At 50.5% G+C, this 24,630-nt stretch overlaps 2 protein-coding genes across 4 annotated transcripts in view; one reads left to right on the top strand and one right to left on the bottom strand.

The window, feature by feature from the left end:
- Positions 1 to 24,225, bottom strand: part of TIMP3 (TIMP metallopeptidase inhibitor 3) — a 55,943-nt gene extending 31,718 nt beyond the window's left edge. The window contains exon 1 of the mRNA XM_012644722.1: positions 23,740 to 24,225. Within this exon, the coding sequence (XP_012500176.1) occupies positions 23,740 to 23,860 (121 nt within the window). The 5' untranslated portion in view covers positions 23,861 to 24,225. The remainder of the gene's footprint in view (positions 1 to 23,739) is intronic.
- The window catches only part of SYN3 (synapsin III), a 407,059-nt gene that overhangs the window by 145,799 nt on the left and 236,630 nt on the right, over positions 1 to 24,630 (top strand). The gene's annotated exons all lie outside the window — the stretch shown is intronic.

The following is a 24,630-nucleotide window of genomic DNA, read 5'->3' as shown; positions in this document are numbered from 1 at the left end:
TCGGTTCCAACTGCCTGGACCACTAACTCGTGGGGTAGCCTTGGGCACGTCACCTCCCGTCCCTGGGCCTGTCTCCCCAACTGGGAAGCAATGAGACCGAATGGAGGCCCTTAAGGTCTGTGAGTCAACATGCCCTGCCTGTGGTCTAGAAAACTCACGTGGAGGGGTAGAAAAGGCTTCTTTAAATTCTGGCCCTTCCTTCCTGGGTGCACGCCGCTCCGCAAGGGGCGGGATGCTTGACCTCCTGACGCTCGCTCCAACACAGCAGCCGACAGATGGCAGAATCTCCCAAAGGCCCTATCTCTGAGAGATTTGCTGCTTCACATCAACGTAAAGGAATGCTGTCCTGAGAGGCTGTCTGCTCCTAAGTGGCCCCGTACACACTTTCCTTCGTGACGCTCACCCACTCGAAGGCTGGAGCACAGGAGCTAAGTTTGAGCCCAGCATGGGCACTCGCTAGCTGGGTCACTGAGGCAGGAGCCCCAATTCCCTCCTCTATGGAAAGGGCATTCTTCCGTGCATTTAACAAACATTAAGAGTTTCAAGTATCTTCTAGGCAGTGAGCAAGACAAACAAGGCGTCTGCTCTATCGGTGCTTATGTAATGGTGGAGGAAACAGACCAAACAATAAACACCCAATATGATGTCAAGTGCTAGGAGGGACAGAGAATGGGGGCAGGGAGGAGAGGTAAGGAAGGCCTCTGGGAAGGGGACATTCGATTGGGGACTTCCCTGATGAGAAGCAGCCAGCCAGTAAACGTCTGGGGACAAGTCCTAGGAGGAGAGGACAGCAAATTCAAAGGCTGTGAGACAAAGACAAACTTGGAGCCTGGAGCATCCAAGGAACAGCTAGAAGTGTGTGGTCACAGCAAGGCCAGGGGACACAGAGGCTAGATGCCATAGAACTTTCTAGAGCTTGTTAAGGAGTTGAGAAGCCACCGGAGGGCTTTGAGCAAAGCATTGCCGAGATGTGACTGACATTTTAAAAAAGTTCACTCTGGCTGCTTTTTGGAGAGTGGATTGCAGGGGGCTGGGGAGAAAGCAAAGGAGTTAATAATAGTCATAACCGCCCTTCCCGGCCCACTTCCCAGGGTCACTGTAAAGCTCGCATGAGTGAGCTTCATGCTGACACCTAGAAAAGCCCAAAAGCACAGGAGGAGGCACATATCGTCACGTTTTAAAACCCATTTTTACAAGTAGGAGCTTGCAGGGCCTGGCACCAGCTATTTGGAACTGTGTTCCTGTATAGATTTCAAGGAAACGGGTAGGGTGGCGGACTGTGCCCTGCCTGAGCTATGCAGCTGTCCGGGCCCAGATGGACTCACATATTTAAACTGGGAGCTTTGCTATAGGCCATGCCTGGCTCCGTTTCTGCTGCTGGTGCCGGACAGGGGTAAGCTAACACCCAGCAATGTGGAGAAGCTGACACTCCACGCAAAGTCACTCGCTCAGTTCCTGGCCAAAGCTCATCTCTCCTGGCCTCACTTTCAGGACTGGGAAGGAAAGAGCAGAAGAGCCAGAGATTTGTTCACTTGGAGATTTTTAATTTCAGAATGGCCCCTTGCGAGGATAATGATCAGCAAAACCCAGCACCCCAAGAGAACACATCTCAGGGCTCAGAGCAGCAGGGATTTAAAGCATCTTGGGTTTCAGCCGTCTCCCTTCTGCTGGGGCTGGGAGCCCTGGCTTGGGGGCTGGAGGCCTGGATTCAAATCCTGTCTCTCCCCATCAAGTGGCAGGTGCCCTTAGGGCTGTCATGGAGATCAAGTGGAACGGCAGAGCCTCCCGCCTTCACTCGCTCACCACGGACACCTTCTGGGGGGGCAGGATTTGGACTCACAGTGGGTACCCCAGTGCCCAGTAAATGTCTGTAGAATCTGAAGACACACGGTACATGCTATCCCAGCTAAGATGTAACACTACCTAAAATGCCAGGAAGTGCAGAGAAGAGAATAATCAACAGATGGCACATAGTAGATATCCAGTTTTAAAAAAAGGAAAAAAGCGTTAGCTTTTCAGGACTTCAGTTGCCTGTCATCTGTACAATATGGATACTGAAACTTCTCAAAATTTAACAAACTGAGATCGAGCTGTTTTTCTACTGCAGCTCCTAGTGCCCACACTCCCTGTAAGTTTTCCGGGGCTTCCTCCATGCTTTTTATTTTCTTGTATTATTCCTTTTTTTAAAAAAAGAAATACAACTTCACTGAAAAAAAGGCTGAGGGAAAAAAGAGGTAAACAAAAAGAAAACTATAAAATAATTGTTTAAATAACCTAAACTCCCACGACCCAGTTATAACTACGCTTCGTATTTATATGTTACCTTCAAGACTTTTTCCTGTGGTAATACAAACCATATAACCCTGTGGATACGTTTTTCCCCTCTAAGAGAATCATATAGAATGTACTTGTTGGTGATCTGGTTTTTTTCATTCCCTGTCAGTCAGTTCCTATAGCTCTGCCTCATGCCTTAGAGAGCTGCATTGTTTTCAACTGCATAGACATAGAACAATCGGTGCTTTTATAAACATCCTTGTCTGTTTATATTTGTGCATACATACACCTGGGTACAGATAAACGTTTATTATACATATATATACACAAGCACATATACACATACACACCTCTTAGCATACTTACCTGCTTATTTTCTCTGGAATTAGAAGTGATGTCCTCTTTTTAAACCTGTCATGTTAGTGATAACCGAATCCAAGTCAGCAGACCCTTTGCCAGCCATCAGCGGGCCACTCTGCAGACATCTAAGTACAGCACTCGGAATAACTAAGGAGGCTTTAGGCACAGTTTCCCAGGTCCCACAAGCTCACCCCCACCTCCCCCACGTCCTCCCACCCACAGCCCCTGTCCCTTATCCCACAGATGCCAGCTGGTAACCAAGTCTGAAAGAAATCCTCTCTGGCAGAAAAGGGAGTCTCATCCCTTTTCTGCCTCGCCGGACCCAGCCTGCTATTGCAAAGTGCCAAGGTCTAAGTAAACATCCCAGCAGAGGGGGAGCCTCGTCGTTTGTGTCATGAAGTCACTGGTTGAGGCTACCTTCCCAAACAAGGTCCCTTTCTGCCTTCTCTGTGCTCCTTTTCTTATAAAAGCCCTGGGCCTGTCACGGGCGGTGTTAGTATGCTGCACAAGTAGGGAGCCATCCCTTCTGGTCAAAGAGTGAATGCAAACTGCCATCGCGACTCTTTACTGAGTATCAAAGGCATCTGCCTCAAACACTGGTCCTGAAGCGAAAGAATGGCATCCAAAGCGGAGGAAACGGATCCGACCGTTTCCCATGAAGGGGGCCGTGCTAATAACCCATTCCACTAACAAAGTGACTTCCTTCTATTTGTATACAGGGAATTTGCACCACACGTGCATGCCTCTAGCCAAGCTGCATTCAGTGATTCTGTTTGGCATAAAAATATTTTTTATTATGCCAATATATTATGTATATACACGCACATATACTCAACATTAAAAGGGCATTTCCTCCCACCCTGGATTGCTGAGTGAGCTCCAGACAGATCTGCTGCTGTTCCAGGTAGCGCCAGTCCCTGTTGGACTATGGAGTTTAAAGATAGATAGAGCCCGAGATGGTGTTAGGTTGCGCTCTTTTCCTCACTGCCCCCAAACAACTCCGCTGCTCGATCTGAGGGTACTCAGCAGAGAAACAGTGATCTGCCACGGTGCTAGAGGAAGACGTGGCTCAGGTGGCGTTCTGGAGAGATGGCACTGCATTTTAGAGGAATGTGAGGGCTTTCTCGCTTTCTACGTGCTGATTTTCTAAGACATCACTCCATTACCTTTACATCTATAGGTGTCAAAAGACCTTCACCTACGATCACCTTGTGGTGAGGCACTGTAGGATGCCCTGTTTTATGGGCGTGGAGACGGGGCTTAGGGGGAGAGTGACCTGCCTAAGACCCCGTGGATGCCCGGGGCTCCGTGATGATCACACCAGGGTCTTTTCACCCCAAATCCAGAGTTCCCTCCCAGCCCCTGCGCAGCCTCTTCTTAGCCCCGTGGGAGCCCACCAAGCTTCTTCCTGCCCCAGCCGGTCACCACCCTGCCTGTCCGAGCCCAGCCCAGCCCGCACGAACCCCCACGTTTGTCTCCGCGATGCTCCCTCTTCTCCTCAGTTGCTGTTCCTGCTGGAGGCTGCCCGCTGGCTCTGTGCCAACCCACAGGACCCTGGCTATTTCTGGGCTGGGACAGGGAGGGCCACTGCATCCTGGTTTCTCAGAGGAGACTCTCTTTGGCCATCCTCCAGGTGTAAACTGGCCTGTCTATTTAGGAGCGAGCAGAGGACACCCGCCCGCCCACAGCTCCCAACGGAAACACCCCCTACGGCATCCCCTGGGACGGGCCCCACCCACTGTGGGCACCTCGGAGGCGAGGAACTGCAGTTTTGGATCCACAGCGCAATCAGGGTTCCCAGGGAACTGACCACAGGACTTAAGAGTCCCACCAGAGCCAGAAGGCATAACCCAGAAAGGAACAGGCTGTGCCGGCTTCCCACACGGGGCGCTAGACCCCAACACGGGGGATCGCCTGAGTCCTCGCTTTCCCACCATTGTTCTTTTATCTGCTTATCAAAGTAAAGTGTCACTATTGTGAAATTTTATTTGCCAGAAAATATTGGACAAAATTAAAATCACCCAAAATCCCACACTCCAGAGATAACCAGTGTTGATACTTTGCTGTGTAGACATCCAGCCTTTTCTCTGAGCATCTATATGCACGTTTGTGTGTGTGTGTGTCTCTCTCTCTAACAAACCAACTTCTGTTCCTCAAAAGTGCATCATGGGACTATTCCAACATCGATGTACAACCACCTCAAGCTATTTTATGACTCTTCGGCAGTCCACAGAATTCAAGCAAGCTTAGTTTAAGCAATCCATTTGCGACAGACATTTAGATCAATTTTTTTGGTAATTATAAACAATGCAGCAGTGGACCCCACTGCCTAGTTGTTTCTTTGGACTAAATGTCTAGAAGTAAGATTGGTATAATAGTTGAAGCGTATGCACGTTTTTGAGGCTCTTGTGGCCCAGGGCCAGCCTGCCCTCCTGTGAGGTCACGCCAGTCACCCTTCCTCTTAGCGGCCTGTGAAGGTGAGAGACCGAACCCCGCCCGTGAGGACAGGAAATGCAAGTAGCAGGATTCCCCGCACGGCTCTGCCAAGTCCGAGGGACATCATCTGGAAATCCCCAAAGGGGATGGAACGAGCCGGTCGCTGGGAGTTGGGGACAGGACGGACAGACGGGAGGGGTTCCAGCTTCTCACAGAGAGATCAGAAGCAGGCAGCGGAAGGCAGTGAGTGCCGGGGGTCCCACGAGCTCTCTTTGTCTCCCAGGAAGTGTCCCTCCATCGACTGGGGCATATGATGACAAGAGAAGCTACGTGGGGCAGTGACAAATACCTGACCCAGGAATCCAGCCACTGGACGCTGCCTCCCCCCACACCCCAACCACTGCGTGACCCCGGGAAAGGGCTTCACTTCCCTGGGCTTCCGTCTTTCCGTCTGATCTATCTTCCGTCTGATCTGTCCTGCCCTTCCGTTGAGATCTTCTTCTTACTTCTGTGATCTCAGAACCAGCCCAAAGACCAGAGCAGACCAGTCTCCACTCCATCCCTCTCCATCTGCCAAGTCATTCACCTTCCTTGGTCTGTCCGTTGTAAATCCATTTCCATAAACTCTACCTCCATGGAGGGCCACGCCCATCTTTTTTTGCTTCTGTTTTTATTTGCACACCTTAGCGGTTAGCAGGAGAGAAAGCGCGGGTCTTCAGTGGAGAATTAAGAATATGCTTTTCAAACGCAGCTTCAGGCCGGCATTGACTGAGAGCTGCTGGCCTCTCACCCACCTTCATGTCAGCCCAGCATCCTACATGGGATCTTTCCCATTTTGCGTTTGGGAAAACCAAGGCTCAGAATTCACAACATTTTAGCCAATTTACTCCATTGGGAAGAGGCAGAATTGGGATTTAATCTCAAGTCTGTTTGACTCCAAATCCATCTGTGTATCCATCACTGTCTTTCCAAACCAGCCCTACAGAGGAGCCCAGGAGGCTGCCCCGGGGGATTCCTCGCGCTCAGAAGTAGGGACCTCTCCCGTGCAGGGATGAGCACTGAGAGAACGCGAAGCCACCCGGGTCTCTCAGATTGGTTGTGCTTGGCTCAGAGACCTTGAAGCCAATTAGCATGTCTCTCCCTAACTTTTATCATCTATACAATAAGCAGTGAGAGAATTAATTAGCAATATCTGGCAAAGTCTGTTCGGCCTCTTCATGATTCATCCGGTGCTTCCAGTCTAATAAGTAAGCAGTTCATCTCTTTTCCTCCGTCCAAGAACCAACATCCATAGACTTGGCTTTCAAACAGGTGCAGGTGAACTTTTATGATCCTACAGCCCAGAACATTTCCCAAACCCCAAGCCTGCCCTTGGTCCCCGATGCTTCCTGACATCTGGAGGTAATCAGGTCCTGGTGATGCCAAGACTTGTGCTCTCTGGGCCCTTGCCCATCCCTAAGCAATCATGTGGCAGAAGCGATGTGTTCCAACTAGGGATCAGGAAAAATCCCAGCCTGACCTTAAACACTGCCTGCATCCTAAAAGTAAATGAGGTTAAAAAAAAAAAAAGCCAACCAGTGGAGAGACTATTTGGTTCCCGATTCCAGGCTCAGGTTCACCAGGCCCAGACAGCACAAGGATGGCCTTGGGCACAGGAGCCAGCCTCCCAGATGGCCCGAGGGGTGAGAGGGCTGCCTCGTGGCTCTCGCTGAGCCAGGAGTGACACCTATACTGCACCTTTATATGAATCAGAAAAAGGCACCCGCTAGGTGTGGGCAGCCAGCACCACACGCCACACCAAAAAATCCCTTCAAGGCCCTGATTCTCTTGGGCTCCAGGAAAAAAAAGAAACAAGCGGATTGGTTTCCTAGGAAGCCAAGCAGTAGGATAGATATGACAGAGAACAATCATGGTTACAAGAACGTGTCCTGGGCCCACACACAGAAGAGGAAGTCAGGCAAGGAGTGCAAGGAAGTTAATACACTGGCTGCTTCAGAATTCCCTTTCTTTGTTTTCTGAACTTTCTACCAAAAATATGGCAGGAAACAGGGGTCCTTGAGTGTGTTCCCTGCAGGTCCTCAGTTGTCTAAGCTGGAACCACAGAGGAGGAAGGGCAGAGCCACAGCCAAGAGGGGGGACAGGCTGAGCCCCTTGGCGGGGGGACATGGCTAGTTCATCTTTGTGACCTCAGCAGTTTTCCCAGTGCCTGGAACATAGTAGGTGCTCAATAAATCTTGGTTTAAGGACTGGATGGATAGGTTCATAGCATTAGTATTAAGAGGACCTTTACAAAGTCATTGGACATAGTCCTTGGAAACCGTGGACCCAGCAGGTTGGGAGACAACCAGATGGGGAGATGAGGGCAGTCAGGGCCCTCACCTGGTGGTCTCAAGAAATGACATACTGGCAGTGGAGGAAAAAGGTAGAAAATGAGATACAGCCTTCTGCATGCTTGGCCTCCCGCATCGGGCCAGGCTGGGGCTTGGGACCTGCCACACATGGCACCCTGTCCTCTGTGTGTCCTGAGATGCCTTCTCCCTAAGCCTCTTTCCAGCCCTTCGGTCCCTGGGATCTGTAGCAGGGAGGCAGCTCCTTGCAGGTGTAACCCAGCACCAGCCCGAGGGAGGCCAAGCCTCCTCATGCCAACATAGATTATTCCCTCTTTTGCTACCTCACGCCCTAGTGGAAAAAACAAGAAAATAAAATTCCCCCAAGCAACATGAAACCCCGTGACCCCCTGGCCAAGGGGCGAGATCCAGCTCCACCTCCATCCCCTGCACTTTCCTCCGGCCCACCTACACTAACCCCCAGGGCCGGCCTTGGAGGTTATTTATAACCGTGTCAGAGGAGGAGGAGGCAGGAAATAGGAAATTAAGCAGGAGGGGGTGAGGAGGAGCTGCAGGGGCTGAGTGACCCCGCCGCCTGCCTGGCCCACGTGCTGTCGGAGCCCCGTGACAGGGAATTCTTCCCCAGGACGGGTTCCTCCCGGCCTCCCAGCCCCACCTGCTGCCCTCCTGCCAGCGGCTTCCACTGCTCCAGGCCCAGGTGGAAGCAGTTTCATCCTGAACTGCAGTGACATCAGCTTTTCCGACTGAAGTTAATGGTGCAAGAGCTGGGGGGGATGAGGCCGGAGGCCCAGCTCTGGGAAGGCATGGGGTAGGGACAGCCTTCCACCTCCACCAGCCCCAACAACTTCTCTGTGCCCTTCCCTCCTCCGTTAAATACCCTGCATGCCAGAATTTCATTGGTGAGTGCTGGGGACCCAAGACCTCTCCTTAACTGCACAGAGAGCCCTCAGAGGGAAGGTCGCTCGCCTGGAATCACACAACAGAGGGAGCAGAGCCAGCCTGGGGCCCCATCCTCTGGGGGCACTGGCCCCTTTTGCTACACCACCATGCTGCCCCCAGCACCCTGGCCAGCAAGACTCTCCCAGTACCAATATGGGTGCACTCAAGGTACCGCATAGGCTGGAAGTGTCCATCCTTGCCTTGCTCAGAGCTCAGGAAGATGGAATCCCCCTCAAATCCTGGGTGGCCTGGGGCAAAATATCCATCAAACAATTTCTTCACCAGAACATTCCAAGCAACCACTGAACTGGCAGTGCCATTCACTTTTCAGACAATTTAGGATTAAATTAGGTTAACTTTTCTTGGTTTTTGGTGGTGGTGTTTAGTTTTAACACAAACACCAGCTCAGTGATGCTCTAAGACAAGTGGTGTGATGATTACAGATGGGTTTTAGGAGAATCTCTGTGACATTCATCCACGTAGCTTTATAAGATTCCCATTTTACGGACTCCTATTGGTAAAATGTTGAGGATGGCGGAGCAAGTACAGATCAGAGAGAGGAGAGCCCCGCTCGGATGACCAGGGGACCAGGGTGAGGACACACCAGTATGTCCCACCACCTTGTCCCCACGGGGCTTCTCCCCTGGACCTTCCATCAGAAACATCTCACCTTCACACCAACCATACTTTCCTTCCATCAGGCCCCTAATGGTATAAACAAGATACTAGGATTTAAAAATCTGACATGTGCCCAGAACTGAGCCAAGTAAGATTATAAAACAAGTCAGGAGCACAGGAAGGATCTTTCAGTCGGGCAAATGTTAGACCTTGAAGGTCAATCTCCCCCCGCCTTTTCTTCTGGTCCCTGCAAAGTCCCCACTCGCACCGCTACAGCCGTTTGTGTTTGCCAGCCCCAGAGGAGCAACTTCCCTGCGCAATGCAGACCATATTTCTTACTTTCCCCTGCCTTACTCAGCAATCACAAGGCAGAAAAGTGGGCAAAAGGGGTTTTCAGAATCTTCCTCTGGGCAGTGTCTCACCGACTAGGTTTATGGGTGCTTCTTGGGAAAAATGTGTTCCTTGGTTAGATATGTCCAGGGAACACTGAATTGAACAGAGCTAAAGAGGTCACCATGCAGCAGGACTTCTCAGAGCCTCAACCATGCCAATGGTTATGTGCATCTCTGAGAGTGGAACGGAATAGACAGCTTTCCCAAAGAACATTTCTTAAGATTGGGATTGGGAGGATTACACCTTGGGAAACACTGGTTTAGGCCTTCCCCCAGTACAAGAAAACGTCACCTGCCCCCATCCTCACAGGGCACCTGATGACCTACAAAAGTGCTGCTGCATTCTGCCCGGAAGGCAACCTCAACTCTTCCCAGTGAGACCGCGAGGCAGCCTTCAGTAAGGACCTAGGAGCTTGGCATCAGAGGATGATCCAGGTCTGATGGCACATGGGGAGGCTCCATCTCAAGGCTCCAAGGGGCTAGGATCTACCAAGCACTCTAGGGAACAAAATAGTCTTGAGGAGAGGGCAAAAAGGAAGCGATCTCCATCTTTCTGACCTGGCAGGATAGCAGCAGACAAGCCAGAAATAAGGGAAAAGCAAACTGAACTTGTCTTTCCCTGCCACTCTGCCTGCCGTGCTCCCGGCCAAAAATAAAAAAGTTGGTCGCAAGACAACAGAAGTCGTCAAGTAAAGGTAAGAGAGGCCTGGAGCCTGCAGGGAGACTCAAATAACCTCAGTCTAAAGTTATTTATTTATACAGAGTACAGAGTTTTACTGGCCAAGTGTTCCCCCAATGACCCATTTTCAGCACTTGTTTATTTCTGCATTCCATCCACATTTATTGAGCACCTACTAAGTGTGTCAGCCCGTGGCCGGGAATACCCATCAATTTCTAGGCAGCAAGGCTATTCTTAGTTTTCTGGTGTCTATTTAAAGAGTGTTAATCCTCTCAGCCCCTCCGCCCCTGCAATTAGACACATACCACTTTCCAACCTGGTACACTGACCTCGCCCAACTGGGAAGGCAGAATGGACAAGTGTTCTTCCCACCCTGCTTAACTTGGCCAGGAATTTGGCCTTCAAGGGCTGAGGCAGCATGGGAATCAGCCAAGCCAGAGGAGATGTGCCCGCTTTTCCTGGACCCTCCAATCAGTCCTGGAGTCCAAGGCCTCCCTGTTCTGTCCCTTACTGGCAGCACAGAGAGGCAGAAAGTGCTGGGGATCAAGAGCAGTGTGATCCAGGCAGTACAGCGGGACAGTGAAGACCAGGGATCCCGGAACAGACATAGCAGCTCCAATACCAACTCTGCCACTGTGCAGCAGGGTGACTGTGGGCAGTACGCGTGATGAACAGCTCAGACTCAGGGAGGCAGGAGCCCTGGCTCAAATCCTGACTTCCCCATGTCCTAGCTACATACTAGGCAAGTTGCTTAGCCTCTCTCATCCTCAGTATTTTCATCTGCAAAGTGGGATGATGAGGATGATGAGCATAACAGTGATAATCCCTAACATATAGATTTATAATAAGTAACAATTTATATATGTGTATATAGGTACCTGAAATGCTTAGAACAGCTGTCAGTAAATATTAGCTGCTTTAATATTTAATTCCATCTCAATCTGTTCATCTGCAAAATAGAAATAAGAGTGCCCACCTCAATGGGTGGTTAGGAGAGTTTATGCAGATAATACATTAAAAGGTCTTGGCACATAAAAACAACTCCATAAACGTTAAATATTATCAAATTACTATTTTTTATTCTAGTTCCATCTCTCTCTCTTAAGCCAAACTGCTCCACTTCTCTGAACCTCAGTTTCCCCATTTGTCCAGTGAGAGAACAGGGTTGGGTGGCTTCTCCAGTGTCACAGCACATGGGTTCGCTGCCCAGGGACCCACGTGGCCCAGAAATGACTTGCAGCACAGCTGAGTCAGTAGCCTCCAAGCCTCGATCACCCCGAATGCACCTCCAGCTGCCCCTTTGCCCCGTGCACAGCTCATGAGACAAGGAGAAGGGGCAAAGAGATGCCTTGCCTTTGCAAATATCATCTTGACCTGTGCTGTCCTGTCAACACGGTGGCCACCAAACACAGGGCGCTGTCAAGCACCTGAAATGCATCTAGTCCAAACTGAGATGTGCTATGAGTGTAAAATACATATCGAATGTCAAAAAATTTAAAAAAATGTAAAATCTCACTAATAATTTTAAAATTGATTACACGTTGAAATGACCATACTTTGGACATGTTCGGTTAAGTATAGGATTAAAATTTCACTTTTCTCCCTTTTTTTAACGTGATGAGAACATTTAAAACTGCATACATGGCTCGCATTTGTGGCTCGCAATATCATTTCTCCTGGACGGTGCCCATCTAGTTTCCTTTTCCCTTTCTGTCCCTCTGCTTGTGAGCTGCCCAGTAAGAAATTCTCCTCCGAGGGATACCAGAAGGAATTCTAACTATCTGGGGTTAACTTTTAAAACAAAATAAAACACAGATGTTAACTATCCAGGTGGGGCATTAAATTTTAGGAGCCTCCAGGAGTCGCCTCTGGCTTAAAGGAGCCCTGAATAAATAAAATTCGTCAGGCTGCCAAAGTACCCCGTGACGTTAGCGCGCTCGTCGGCACCCGAGCTTCTAAATCCCCACTCTGGTTTTCCAAGCCATCTCTTGTCTTCTCTGTTAGCAAAGGATGGGCAATGGCTTTTATTTTATTTTCCAAGGTAATCGCCACTGTTTAATGTGAGCTTAGCAGTTTGGAAAGGCTTTTTCTCATTGAGCTGGTCAGTGCCCAACATGTCAAAACTGATTCTCTCTGTCTCTCTCTCTTACACACACACAGACACACACACACATACACACAGCTAAGTGCACTATTGCCTGGAAAGGCTGGGATGCTATCTTTCTCAGATGTCCTCATTCATTCATGACACTTCCACTGCATGCCCAGTAACATCAGGCAGTGAGCTGGTAAGACTTGGCTTCCATCAAGGCGAGGCAACAATACCAAAGAGGAATAGCATGGCGGCTGACACCTATCAAGCTATGACTACGTGCCAGGCAATGGGCCGAGCCTTTTATTTCCATTATGTCAGCGAATTCTCCCACAACCCTAGGAGGTTAAAAGTACCATGGCATATTCCACTTTACGGACAGGACAAATGAGACTGAGGCAGTCGACTTGCCCAAGACCACGCAGCCAGCAGTGAATGAAGCCAAGGCTGGAATCAGGCAGACTCACTCCAGAACCTGTGCTCTTATCATCCCCCCTCAGGAAGTGTGGAAAATGCAGTAACAAGCACGTGAGCAATGTCTCTGGGGACGCGTTTTGCCTGAAAAAGCTGTTGCTCTCATTCACTCGGAGATCCAAGAACCTAAAGGAAAGTCAAGAGATCATCTAGACTCAAGGTCACAAAACTGGTGACCCACTGGGCTGAATCTGGCCAGGGACATGTTTTGTTTGGTCTACACATCTCTGTGTGTTTCTTTTTAGAATATTTCATGTTAAAATTCTGGATTTCTGGCTTATCCTAAGAACCTGGAAATCTTGCAATACCGGACCCATATGCTGACAGACTGTGGCTGGACAGCAGCTGCCCCCTTCAGAAGGGACCCAGACTCTCCAGTTCACCACAGTCACCACCACTCTCTATTGCCTCCCCAATGCCAAAGGCAAAGATGGCGTGCTAAGTATCATCACATTTGCCCACTGCTTTGTTTTTTCTCTTATAACAAAGGCATAATTTTTAATACTTATTTATCCCTCCAAAGTGGGAAAACAAGAGACTGGGGAACCACATATATATTTTGTAGAAGTAATATTCCACTATGTTTGATATTCAGATGCCCAGTAGGCACTGGGTGTGTGATGAGGCCTAGATGACAGGTGCGGAAACCCAGGCCAAAAGAGAATCGGTCAAAGAAGGAACTGGAACCCACACCTACCTGCCCACCTTAGGTATAAGCTTTTCCCATTGTACACATTTGCTCAGAACAGCGCTCCGGAGAACAAGCTGGGGTGGTGGGATTCTTTTGAATCTCTCAGTCCTTCCCGTGGCTGCTCACGTAACCAAGGGTTCCATCAGATCACACATGTCTTTATCCAAGCCTGTCTTCCACAAAAGGAGTCTTCTCAGCTACAGAAAGTGTGTGAGCTGAGCCATTCACCAAATTTTCCGGGGCTGCTCAGATAGACTGTGGATAAGGGAGGCCTTGTGTTGTTGTGTATTGAGTCTCAGTGCCATCTCTTGTCCATCAGCTTCTTGTCGTGGTGCTATTGGTGTTCAATTTTTACCATGCCCTCCAGCAATCGATGACAGACCCCGAATGACCTTGATTCTTAGTTCTAGCCATCGAATGAGTCTGCAAGGTTGCTATCTGTTTGGCAAATCAGCTCTGCTCCAACAGGAAGTTTGGTGGTCAATGATGTCATCTGATAAAGTATCTCAGCTCATTAGAGGTTTTGTTCACTCAGAGCCCTGATCCATGTTTATGACCACAGAGATCCTGGCTCTTCTCTTAATAGACCGTATTTCTAATGAAGTTACCTCCCAAAGGGTGTTGTTGATGGATTTAGGTGCTCAATTATTCAGCTAGACTAGAGAGCCCTGTCCAAGGGAACTTAGAGCCAGGAACACTTGACACATGGTAAGCATTCAGTGAAACATATGTGAAAACAGTGTATACACACCATGCACAGCCAATCCTGCTGTTTTCTGGGTAAGAGGCCAAACCCAGAGAGGTTGACATCACCAAGGTGATCCCAGAGTCAGGTGATGACCTAGGACTAGACTTTGGGTCTTCTGACTCTGGCCAGTGTTCCTCCCCTGCACTGCACCGCACCCCCTAGCCCTGGCAGTGGACGGGGGCAGGGGTACAGATTTGTCAGCTGAGTTCCGTATCACTGATCCATTTCCAGGGCCTTTCCTTGGCTACCCCAGCATCTCTTTCCTCTGCCTATTAGAAGCAAACACATAGGAGCAGTCTAAAGAGCAATAGGTGGGCCAGACCCTTGGCAAGTGTTGGGCTTGGCTCCAATCCCAATTCCGTGTACCGGCCGAGTGGCTGACTGGCTAAGCTACTGAGCCACACCTAGTCTCAATACCGACATTCATTACGTGGGAACGATGACCACCCCCGCCATCCCGCTCTCCTCTTCGGCATGGCATGGTCACCCAGTGAGATCCAGGGGACTTGAGACTCTAAAATGTGAAGAGTCGTGAAAACAAGAGTAGAGGCCTTTGTTGTTTCTTTCTCTGTCCTGTGGGAGGCAGTGTGACAAAGTGGAAAACATTGGATTGGGGGTGACGGGATCAAACGACCATGATTTTGCAACTCAGCTCTCTGTATGTGACCCTGGAAAATGTCAGACCACTCCTCAGAGCCCCATTTTCCTCACCAAAAATAAAGTGAGGATATCGGCTCTGCCATACAATCTGACAACCCTACTCCTAAAAGCTAATGCTTATTAAGCTCTTACTATGTGGCAGATGCTGTGTTAAGCATTTCTGTGAATTATTTCACTTTATCACCAAAACCCATGTGGTCCATATTATCATTCTACCCATTTTACAGATGAGGAAACTGAGGCCAAAGACCTTGCCCAAGCTTGTGGGCAGCAGAGTTCACAAGAACTACTGTGTTTCCAAATCTCAAAGGCTGTGAGTGTATTCATGATGGCAAAGTCTAGGTCAAAAGGGAGCCCTTCCTAACAACAGATGAAACGCAAACACTCCAGCCAAACACCTCAAGTCACGAAACCAAGTCTTCATGAAGTCTGACCCTACATCCTAATCTGGGGGTTGCAGCAGCCCTGAGATCTCTGAAGAAAACAGCCCTTCTCTGCAGACAGCTGGGCTATCCGATGCCTGGCGCCCTCATTCCAGGAGGGATCAAAGTTGGGCAGAGGGGGAGGGGATAATTGCCATGTAATATTTAAGGTCTCCGGTTCCGGAACACTCTTGGAGGCTTGGTCTGCTCAGGACTTCCCCTCTCCAGCCCCCACCCTCCCATCATCCCAGGGCTCTCTGTTTCCACCAGCTGAACTTTACCTTGGGCCCTCTGGGGCCAGATCCTATAGCTTTCCTTCCCTTCCCCACCCCCCACAAAAAGCCAGGTGGCCGCAGGCCTGGAAATACTTAACGTTTCCAGTCTCCAAGCCGTGAATGCCTCCATTAGGTGGTCAGGTTTACGCGAACATAAATCAGACCCTGGTGCTGGGCGGTTGGACGGTCCCTTCTGTGACAGCGAAGCCACCCCAGACACACAGATGGCTTCTAAATGGGTCAGAAAAGGTTCTCCAGGCTCCCTCTGCTGCTCCAGACTCTGATATTTTAGCAACCCAGCAAAAAGACTTCTTAGCTCCACTACAGCTGGGAAAGACACCTGGTGGCCTCCTGTCAAACAGGGCTTAGTTAGTGAGTCCTTTTAGCTGTAATCAATATTTTGCGCCTGTCTGCCAGAAATGAACACAGGAAAACAAATACATGAATCCCCGTCACCGCCTCTGAAAGGGCATGCACCTCAACTGGGTACATCAGCTACCTGCTACCTGTGCCGGGCCCATCAGCAGCACGTGGAGAAGTGGCAATGGTGGTACGTGTGTGGGACCTGCCCACAGGGAGGAGAGATGTTAAACTGGTGTGAGACTGAAGAACCACTCTCCAAAGGGGCGAAGGACAGTGATGTACTAAGGACATCACTGGGCTATTTGCAGCACTTCAGTAAGCCGGCCCAAATCGGACAATGCAATCACCCAGCAGCCCGGGAGAAAGCTTCCCAGCTTGCAGAAACACCAAGCTTCCTTGCTTTGGGCTGCTCTTAATTTGTGTATTAGCTGAATATGTCCAAATAATGATTGGCTAGCAGCAGCAGTTATAGTTGTATTTTGTTTTTTAAAGGAAAAATAATCAACACTCTACACATGAAATTATGATGGATAATTTTGCCAAATCTGGAATTTATTGAAAGGAAATTGAATAAAAAATATTCCTTGGTGTTGACAAGGCTGGGAACCACTGATCCAGTGAGAAGAGCACCAGGTCAGGATTCAGAAAGAGGTCGTGAGGCTTGGTTTTGTAAGGATCCCAGAGCTGACCCTACGGTCATCACATTGGAGGCAGCAGGAAGGCAGGGGCTGGAGTGGCTGGCTAGGAAGAAAATCAGATATAAGCGTAGCAGGAAGCCCCAAGAGTGAGGGGTCAAAGACCCATGTAGGGAAGTTGCAAAAGGGGTAGTAGACTCTTTCCAAGTCCAAAGAGTTCCAGCCCTTGGTCTATACGAGAGACTGATGGGGAACATAGGTTTGGGAGACAGACTAAGCAAGTATAGGTTCCGAGCGGTGTGGTCTCGACCTCTCTAGCCTCAGACAGCTTACCAGGCAGCTGGGATGGGTAAGCCTCACCTCACAGGATGACTGACATGCAAGCAAGGAGTGTGGTACAGTGCCTGGCACAGAGCAAGTGCACCGCGATGAAAGGTAATTACAGTATTATTTCTGGCAGTCTCCCGGTTGGGTGGCATTTAGAAATCTCCACTTCTTTTCTTCGGGAGAGTGCTGGAATATTACATCCACCAGAAGATAGGACTAGACTTACCAAGTAATGCAGACAGTGTAACAGGTGCCTCTCCTTTCGGAGGGCCTGGATGCATCCCTCTGGGTGGCACACAGCCCTAAGGTCCCCCTCCAGCCCAGGAACGTCCTCCTCTGAGCATTTGCCATGCAGCTTTGGAGAATTTGGCTTTTGCTAGAGCTGGTGTTTTTAAGCATGTTTAAATTTGAACGAGGCGTGTGGCTGTTCTTCTGCACCAACGCCAGGGAATGGGCAGGGAAACGGGACCAAATGAGAACTAGAGAATGAGAAGTTAATGAAGGGTGTTCAGAACCGAGGGGGCATCACGAGCCAGGAGCCAGAGAGAGAACAGGAACGAGCAGCTGGAACAGGAAGAGCCAGCAAGGAGATGAGGAAGAGGAGGCAGGCGGGGTCCACACTGGCCCTTTAAGTTGTTTTATGATACTTTATCCCAAGAGTCCGCTGAAAAGTTTTTATCAGAACAGGAATTCTCTCTTAAGCCAGCCCTTCCAGCTCCCATCATGACGAGACCACAGTGTCCTTCTTGGCTGGGTCCGCCCTGCCCCCTCTGGGCAGCCCATCCCCCTCCTCATGGCCATCTCACTGTTCCCGTCCAAGCGCCAACCAAATGCAACAAGGGGGACAAAAGGATGAGTCCCCTCACTGCCACCATCTGCCTGGCCAGGGGACAGCTCTGAGTCAGAAAGCAAAAGCCTGTGTGTTTAACGCAGCCATGTATACTTTGAACCTGAGTCCATGTGAGTCCCCAAAGTCAGACAACTTGGTGTAACAAAAGGTCCACTGCTTATTATGAAAGCAAAAAAATAAAACTATCTTCAACTGAATGACTCCAACACTGCAACAAGTGAAGGGCCTCCGCTTTCCTGGCACTGCAGCCCCTCTCTCCCTGTGAAAATGCTCCCATTAACTTGGTCTTAGTGGTCCCTTTCAAAGAGACAAAGGGTAAGCAAAAAGAGAAAAAAAAGCTCAGAAAGTCAATAAAAATGATAAATTGTTTTCCCATTTGAGAGAAGCATGGACGTATCTCGAGCACAGGGCTGTGACAGTTCCTCTGTCCCTTCGTGTTGCACATCTGGAAAGAGCATGTTTAACACATCCACTCTGGAGGGCAAAGGGAAAACGCACACACCTGTGTCCAATAGTTCCAACTGTGTATTTGCCATAGACAAGTATGGGTACACATGAACAAGAGGACTGTACAACAGCTATTTGTCACAGCACTCATCAGGAGAATGAAAAGTTGTTAGAAACTCAGATATCCATGAATAGGGGACTGGCTAAATATATTACTATAATAATAATATATCCCTATGGGTATATGATATTAATAATTTAATAGTATATAGTAATACATATTATATATGATATAATATAGCATAATGTTATATAGTATAATACAACATATATATATAGTTGGATATATTTTAGAGCCAGGCTGCAGGGGTTTAAATACAGGTTCTGTTACTTGCCAGCTATTTAATATATAACCTTGAACAAGTCACCTAATTTTTCTAAGCCTCAGTTTCCTCGGCTGTAAAATGGAGATGACAATAGCACACCTGCCTCATAAAACTGTTGAAATAATTAAATAATGCATGTTAATGACTTAGAACAGCGTATGGCACATAGTAATCACTCTATAATTATTAGCTTTTTAAAATTATAATCCTATGGAATACTATGCATAAAAGGAATGAAGTAGATCTGTGTGTGTGTGTGTGTGTGTGTGTGTGTGTGTGTGTGTGTATCAAATGAGAAAGATCTCTGGTACACATTGTTGAATTAAAAAAAGCAGAATACTATATGTGGTATTCCATTATTTATAGTGTTCTACTATTCATGTTTCTAAGGGAAAAAACTACTATACATTTGCTATGGGTACCTGTGTCTGTAAATGCATAGGGAGGAAAGGATTTGGAGAAGGGACTGAAATTCAAAGCAGTCATCAGAAAGGACTTCTCTGATTTTAGATAGATGGATACAGATACGGATGGACGGGTGGATGGGTGGATAGATGGATATAGACACATATATACATGGACATAGAATGTATTCATATAATACTTGTAACTTTAAAAGTGTAAATAAAAAAGGGCCAAAGTATACATTTATTCCCCTTTTATAAATAAGGAAACTAAAGCTTAAAGACATCCAGTAATGTGGCTAAGCACATACAGCCAACAAGCCCCAGAGGAAGGAGTTGAGCCCAGACCTGCCCTCCCCACGGCCTTTCCACCACCCCGCACTGCCTCTCGAGGCCACCCAGGAGTTGACTATGACAAAGGCTAGAAGAAGGGGCCTCCTTGTCCATACTGGCTGGAATGGTAGAAGCCAAGTGCAATGGAGAATTGTGTTGTTGTTTTTGTTTTTAATTAATGAACCTGTTGGAATGTGCCATTCAGCAGTGGGGCTGAATGGTTCCTGCTGTTCCTGCAAAACAAACAAAAAGTCCCTCCACCCAAGCCACTTCCGTGGCCACTTTTCTAGCCTTATCTATCCCGGGACTGTGAAAGGGACACAGAACTGTCAGAGGGGCACCTTCTCCAGCCGGGATCCAGTCTCCTGACTCCCGTCCTGGCTTGCCTCCCCCCACGCACATCTACATAGACTGGATACCTCCCCCCGGGGAGCCCCAGCTCATCCCCTCCTAGGAGGGAAGAGTCTCCAGGCCCTGAGATATCTTGTCTCTGTTAGTTTTACTTCTCCCCAGGCCTCAGTGTGACAAACGCAGTCATTTTTTTACTGTGGCTTGATGGTTTTGAGGGTCTTTTCTAGTTCTAGTAGTCCCAAAGTCAAACAACTTGGTGTAATAAAAGGTCTATTGCTTATTATGAAAGCAAAAACATAAAACTGTCTTCAACTGAGTGACTCCAACACCGCAACAAGTCAAGGGCCATGGCTTTCCTGGCACTGTAGCCCCTCTCTGCAAAAGAAAAAGATTTTCTTTTGTTTTTCCTCTATTATAGCCTAAAATAATAACTTCTCCCTCCCTAAAGATGATGTTTAATTAAAAGCTCTGGCCATTTTGGCCATCTTTATATTTTCAAGGAAAACGTCCCAAATCCAGAAGGAAAGCATTCTTCAAATGTCAACTATCCATTCCATCTCTATGTTGCCGGCCTTAGAATATCACAGGTCAATGAAAGTTGGAAAGTTCTTGAGGAATGGCACAACTAAGGATATATTTTAGCCTTATCATTTAGTAGCCAGGTGGCCATGGCAAGCGCAACCTCTCTCAGCCTCAGTGTTTTCCGTCTGAAAAATGGGTGTAATGCCTACTTTTAAGGTTGCTGGTTAGGGGGTGGAGGGTTGAAAGAGGTGGCATCTGTGAGGTGTTTACACCAGTAGGGGTCTGAGAGATGCCCCTCCCACCTCCAGCCCAGTGGTAGCTCTCCTCTTCCCACGGTTCCCAAGATGCCCATAGCTGCGTCCCCCAGACTTGCCCCACTGAGTGGCTGGCCCCTCGCCGAAGTCTGATTCTTTTTATTTTCCTTAAATTTGCAAAGCCCAGTGTTGAGGTGCAATTGTGTGTGTGTGAGAGAGAGGGAATGGATCTGGTTCCTTTGAAAATGGTTTCTTTGCTGAAAGGAGAACCTCAGATCTGATACTAAAAGAATCTGCTGGCAATGGCCCCTGTCCAAACAATTTGGAGATAGCCAGGGGCCATCCTCCAGGGCTGGCAGCCGGCCCCCAAGCTGAGCCTCACTCTGGAATTCCCAACAGGCCAGGGGAAGGCCCCAAACACTCCATCCCACAGCCCCACTCCTCCGTGCAAGGGGCTGGAGAGAAGGGCCGCAAAATTCTCTCTCTCTTCCCCTCTGCTCCCCGCCCCCGCCCCCTCCACCTTTGTAGAAACCCCCCCCCCACACACACACACACGCACGCACACACACATGCACACACCAATTTTCAGAAAGCACTTGGCAGTGCCCAGCCCTTCCTGAACTGCACAGAGCTGCCAGAGCAGAGCAGGATGTGCCCGGCCAAGGCCGCCTTCATCCCCAGCACCCACTCCCCGCCCTTCCTCCTCCAGAGTCAAGGTTTTGTCAGGAGTTTCAGGGGCAGAGACTGGTGGGGAGGGGGCTGCAGACAGCCTGCCTGCTGCCAAGTCCCTTTCTTTCCCCCACAGTGTGTCTTATACACCGGCATGTAGTTTATTCTTCTCCTAAACACTTCCATAGGGTGCAGGGCCCGGAGTTGCCATAGAAACACCTTTTAACTCCTCCTCACCCGGAAGGCTGTGCCAGGCCCTGGGGCTTTAGGGAAGAAAGGCAAGAAGAGACACCTGTGGATGAGGATCGAGGAGAGGGAAGGCCACGGGGCAGCCCTTGGAGAGGGCCACGCCAGCCATGCTGTGCCCTTCACCGGGCAACATGGCACCCAGCCACGAAGAGAAAACAACCAGGAAGGTTCTGGAAGAGGACGTTGGCGGGCTGGCTCCAGCACCTTTTGTGGGCTACAGTGTCGACCAGTAGGGCTGTGAGGCTCAAGGAGATTGGGGAGATCCTACATATTTTTTTTTTTCAGGGAGAGAAGGGACAGAGCTTCCACCCAGCCTGGAAACCAGAGGCTCTGGGCAAGGCAAACTGGGAGCCACCTACTGGACACCAGCAGGGTGCTCTGAAAGGCGGGAGGTCAGGACGCAAGCGGCCCACACCCACACCTCCCATTTTAAAAGCATTAGCTCATCTCTGCTACTAGTGCAGTGCACCAAACCCAAGCAGAACAATTTTGGATCCGTGCCAGAGCATTGAAGATTTTTCATTTCTTTTTTATTTTTGCAACCACAATGTTCTGCTCTTTGGGTACTTCCTGGTAACTTTGCTTTTCTTTGGGTCATTTATTAGGTTGGGGGTGGGGGGAGCTATTTTTTGAATCGAGCAAAGAAATGACAAGAAACTTTCTGCATCGGCACAGACCCACAGCAGGAAACCTAGGCAGTAAACAGAGTCAAGGAGAGCTCCCACTGGAAGCAGGATCTCCTCACTCCTGTTCCCACTCTTCCCTGGGGCATTTCCAGGGCAGAAACCCCACAGCACAGGGCAAGGGGGAGGGCTGAGGTCCTCTCCCCCCACACACCAAAAAACCCAAGTGAACACAGCCAACCCATTTTCAAGCAGAAAAGGACTTCGGCTGTAAGTCCACACACCCGGAGTGCACCTGCTAGCCTCCCGGCCCAGGCGTGTGCTCCTCCCTGAGCAACACCAGAACCCAGCAGCACAAGCAGCAACTCCCCACACTAATCAGGTGGGAATGTCACCAACCAGGGCGAGGAGGGAAAGGCCAAGTGGAATTTGGGTGGAGGTGGTCAGGGGAGGAGGAGGAAAAACCTTCCCAGGCCTCAGGCAGCCCAAAAGGATCCTTCTAAGCAATCCAAACCCTCGGACCAGCCAGGTTCCCCAGGGAGAGGGAAGGGTACACCATGTGGGCCCCAGGAAGCCTCTAACGAGGGTGACCCCAGGTCACACAAACACCCTCAAGCTGCCAACCGGACTGACCTTCTGGTCACCACAGCCACCTCTCTGACTTCTCCTGGGCTTGGCCCGGCCCACCAGCAGCCCCCCTCCTAACCTCAGCTGCCTCCGCTTCCTCTTCCCCCTCCTCACCACAACACACTTGTGGAGTCCCTCACCCAAGACCCAGTGGAAAATTTCCTTCTCCTTTATGACTGCACTTAAAACACACATGCACCATTCTTCACCGCTGGATCCACACAGGCGGAGGGCGGCGAGGCTGTCTCGCCCCACCACCCAGCACACACATACACAGAAGGGCCGCTGGACTCACGCGCTTTATGAGCTGGAAAGGAAGGGACAGATGTTTTCCAGCTGCCACTCCACCTCTGGCCATCCAAACCCAAGTGTCCCGAACACTCCCAAACAAGTCTCCCAGGACGCTCTCAGGGCTCTCCCTACAAACTAGTTCCACTTCTTACTGGGTCTCTCTAATCAAGGTACAAAGTCCCTTTTAGGACTGTCACCATGACATGACCCTTGGCATCTTTGTTCTTTTGGTGACAAATCTATTTTCCACTGCCTATTCTCCCCCTCCCCACACACATTCAAGGGGAAAAAAAATAGCCTCACTGTGAATTTTCACAGCTATGTGATAAGTGATCCCTCACACACGCCACCTCCTGCTTGCTATCAACACTCTCAAACACAGTTCCTCCAGCGGGAGGGTCAAGCCCACAGTTTTCTCCTCCTTTTTCCCCTTAAATCCACCCCAACTTGGCAGTCCAAGGAGCTCCATTAGTCCTTGCCTGGGAAGTTGGGGGCTGGGTCGGGTCTCAATGGACAGAATGAACTTCAAGGGTTCGGGAGATGATGCAAACAGAATACTCTAAGTTTCTCCTGCAACTTTCCGTGCACATGGCTGGCAACTTTTTTTTTTTTTTTTTAACTAGTCAACCTCCCAGCACTTTAGTTAGCATTCCAAGTGTGAGGAACTCTCTCCTCCCCATTCTCCCCAGCCCTTCCTCCTTTAGTGGTGAATGGGGAAATTTTCCAGATGTCAAAAGGACTGGTAGGAACCTCACGCCCTAAAAGGAGAGTAAAGGCAGCCAGGGGTTCACTCGGCCACTGTGGGTTTCCTCTGCGGGGCATCTTCCCGCCTCGGCTATGGCAGAGCCCCCGCCCGAGGACTCCGAGTCTCGCCCCTCCGCCCCAAGCCCGTGTGCCCCTCTCCGGGGCGGAGAAAAGGAGCGCGGCTCTCCCGGCCACCCCGAGCGGCGCCGCAGTCCGGGCTGCAGCGCGGGGCTCGGGCGGGGCACCGAGCGCTTACCGATGTCGGAGTTGCAGAAGGCGTCCTGGGGGTGGCTGGGCGAGCATGTGCACGCCTCGGCGCCCCAGTGCCCCAGGCTCCAGCTGCCCAGGAGCACGACGAGCCCGAGCCAGGGAGTCATCGCTGCCGCCGCCGCCGCTGCCGGGGCTGTTGCTCGCCTCTCCAAAGTTGCCGTGCGCGCCGCCGGCGGGGCTGCTGCAGCCCGAGCTCGCCCGCCCGGCCGTGCGGGGCAACTTTGGCCTCCGCGCGCCGCCCTCCGAGTGCCCAGCCGGACGGGATGGGGCGCGGCGACGCTGCCTCGGCGCTGGCGCACGACTCCGCGGGCGGCGGTCTCTCCGGGCGGAGGAGCGGGAGCTGGAGCTGGAGCTGGACGAGCCGAAGCAGCAGGAGGAGAAGCCGTCCGAGCACCCGCCGCCTGCCCGCTGCCCGCTCCGCGCCGCTGCTGGGGCTCCAAGTGATATAGCGCGGGGCGCCCTGGCCCCCGCCTCGGGCGCTCGGGGCCCGCCCCCTCCGACCAATGGCAGAGCCGCATTACCTCATCGGCCCTCCAAAAAGGGGGCGGGGCCGGGGGCGCGGGGCGACGGGGCGGGGCCGCCCGGGACCGTTCAGATCCTTATAGGGAATAATACGGCTGTGGGCACGCGAGTGGGTGGGCTGGGCGCGCCCCGGACCGCTTTCGCCGCCTGGCCCCCGGCGGCGCCCCGTGCCCCCTCTGGCCTGCACCCTCGCCCCACGCCCACCGCGGCCTCTGACCGCCTCTGTCCCAACCCAGCAGCAACTACCGCTGACCCGCCCTAGCACAACCCCTTCCTCAGGTCAGAGGTGGCCCTGCCCTGGAGACCTTGGCTGAGCCTGGTGGACCGTCTAGGGCGAAATGCGAAATACTACGCC

This window comes from Propithecus coquereli, unplaced genomic scaffold, assembly GCF_000956105.1.
Source record: "Propithecus coquereli isolate 6110/MARCELLA unplaced genomic scaffold, Pcoq_1.0 Scaffold218, whole genome shotgun sequence".
NCBI lineage: Eukaryota > Metazoa > Chordata > Mammalia > Primates > Indriidae > Propithecus > Propithecus coquereli.
The sequence above is the reverse complement of the archived record's forward strand: the minus strand, read 5'-3'. Positions and strand labels throughout refer to the sequence as shown.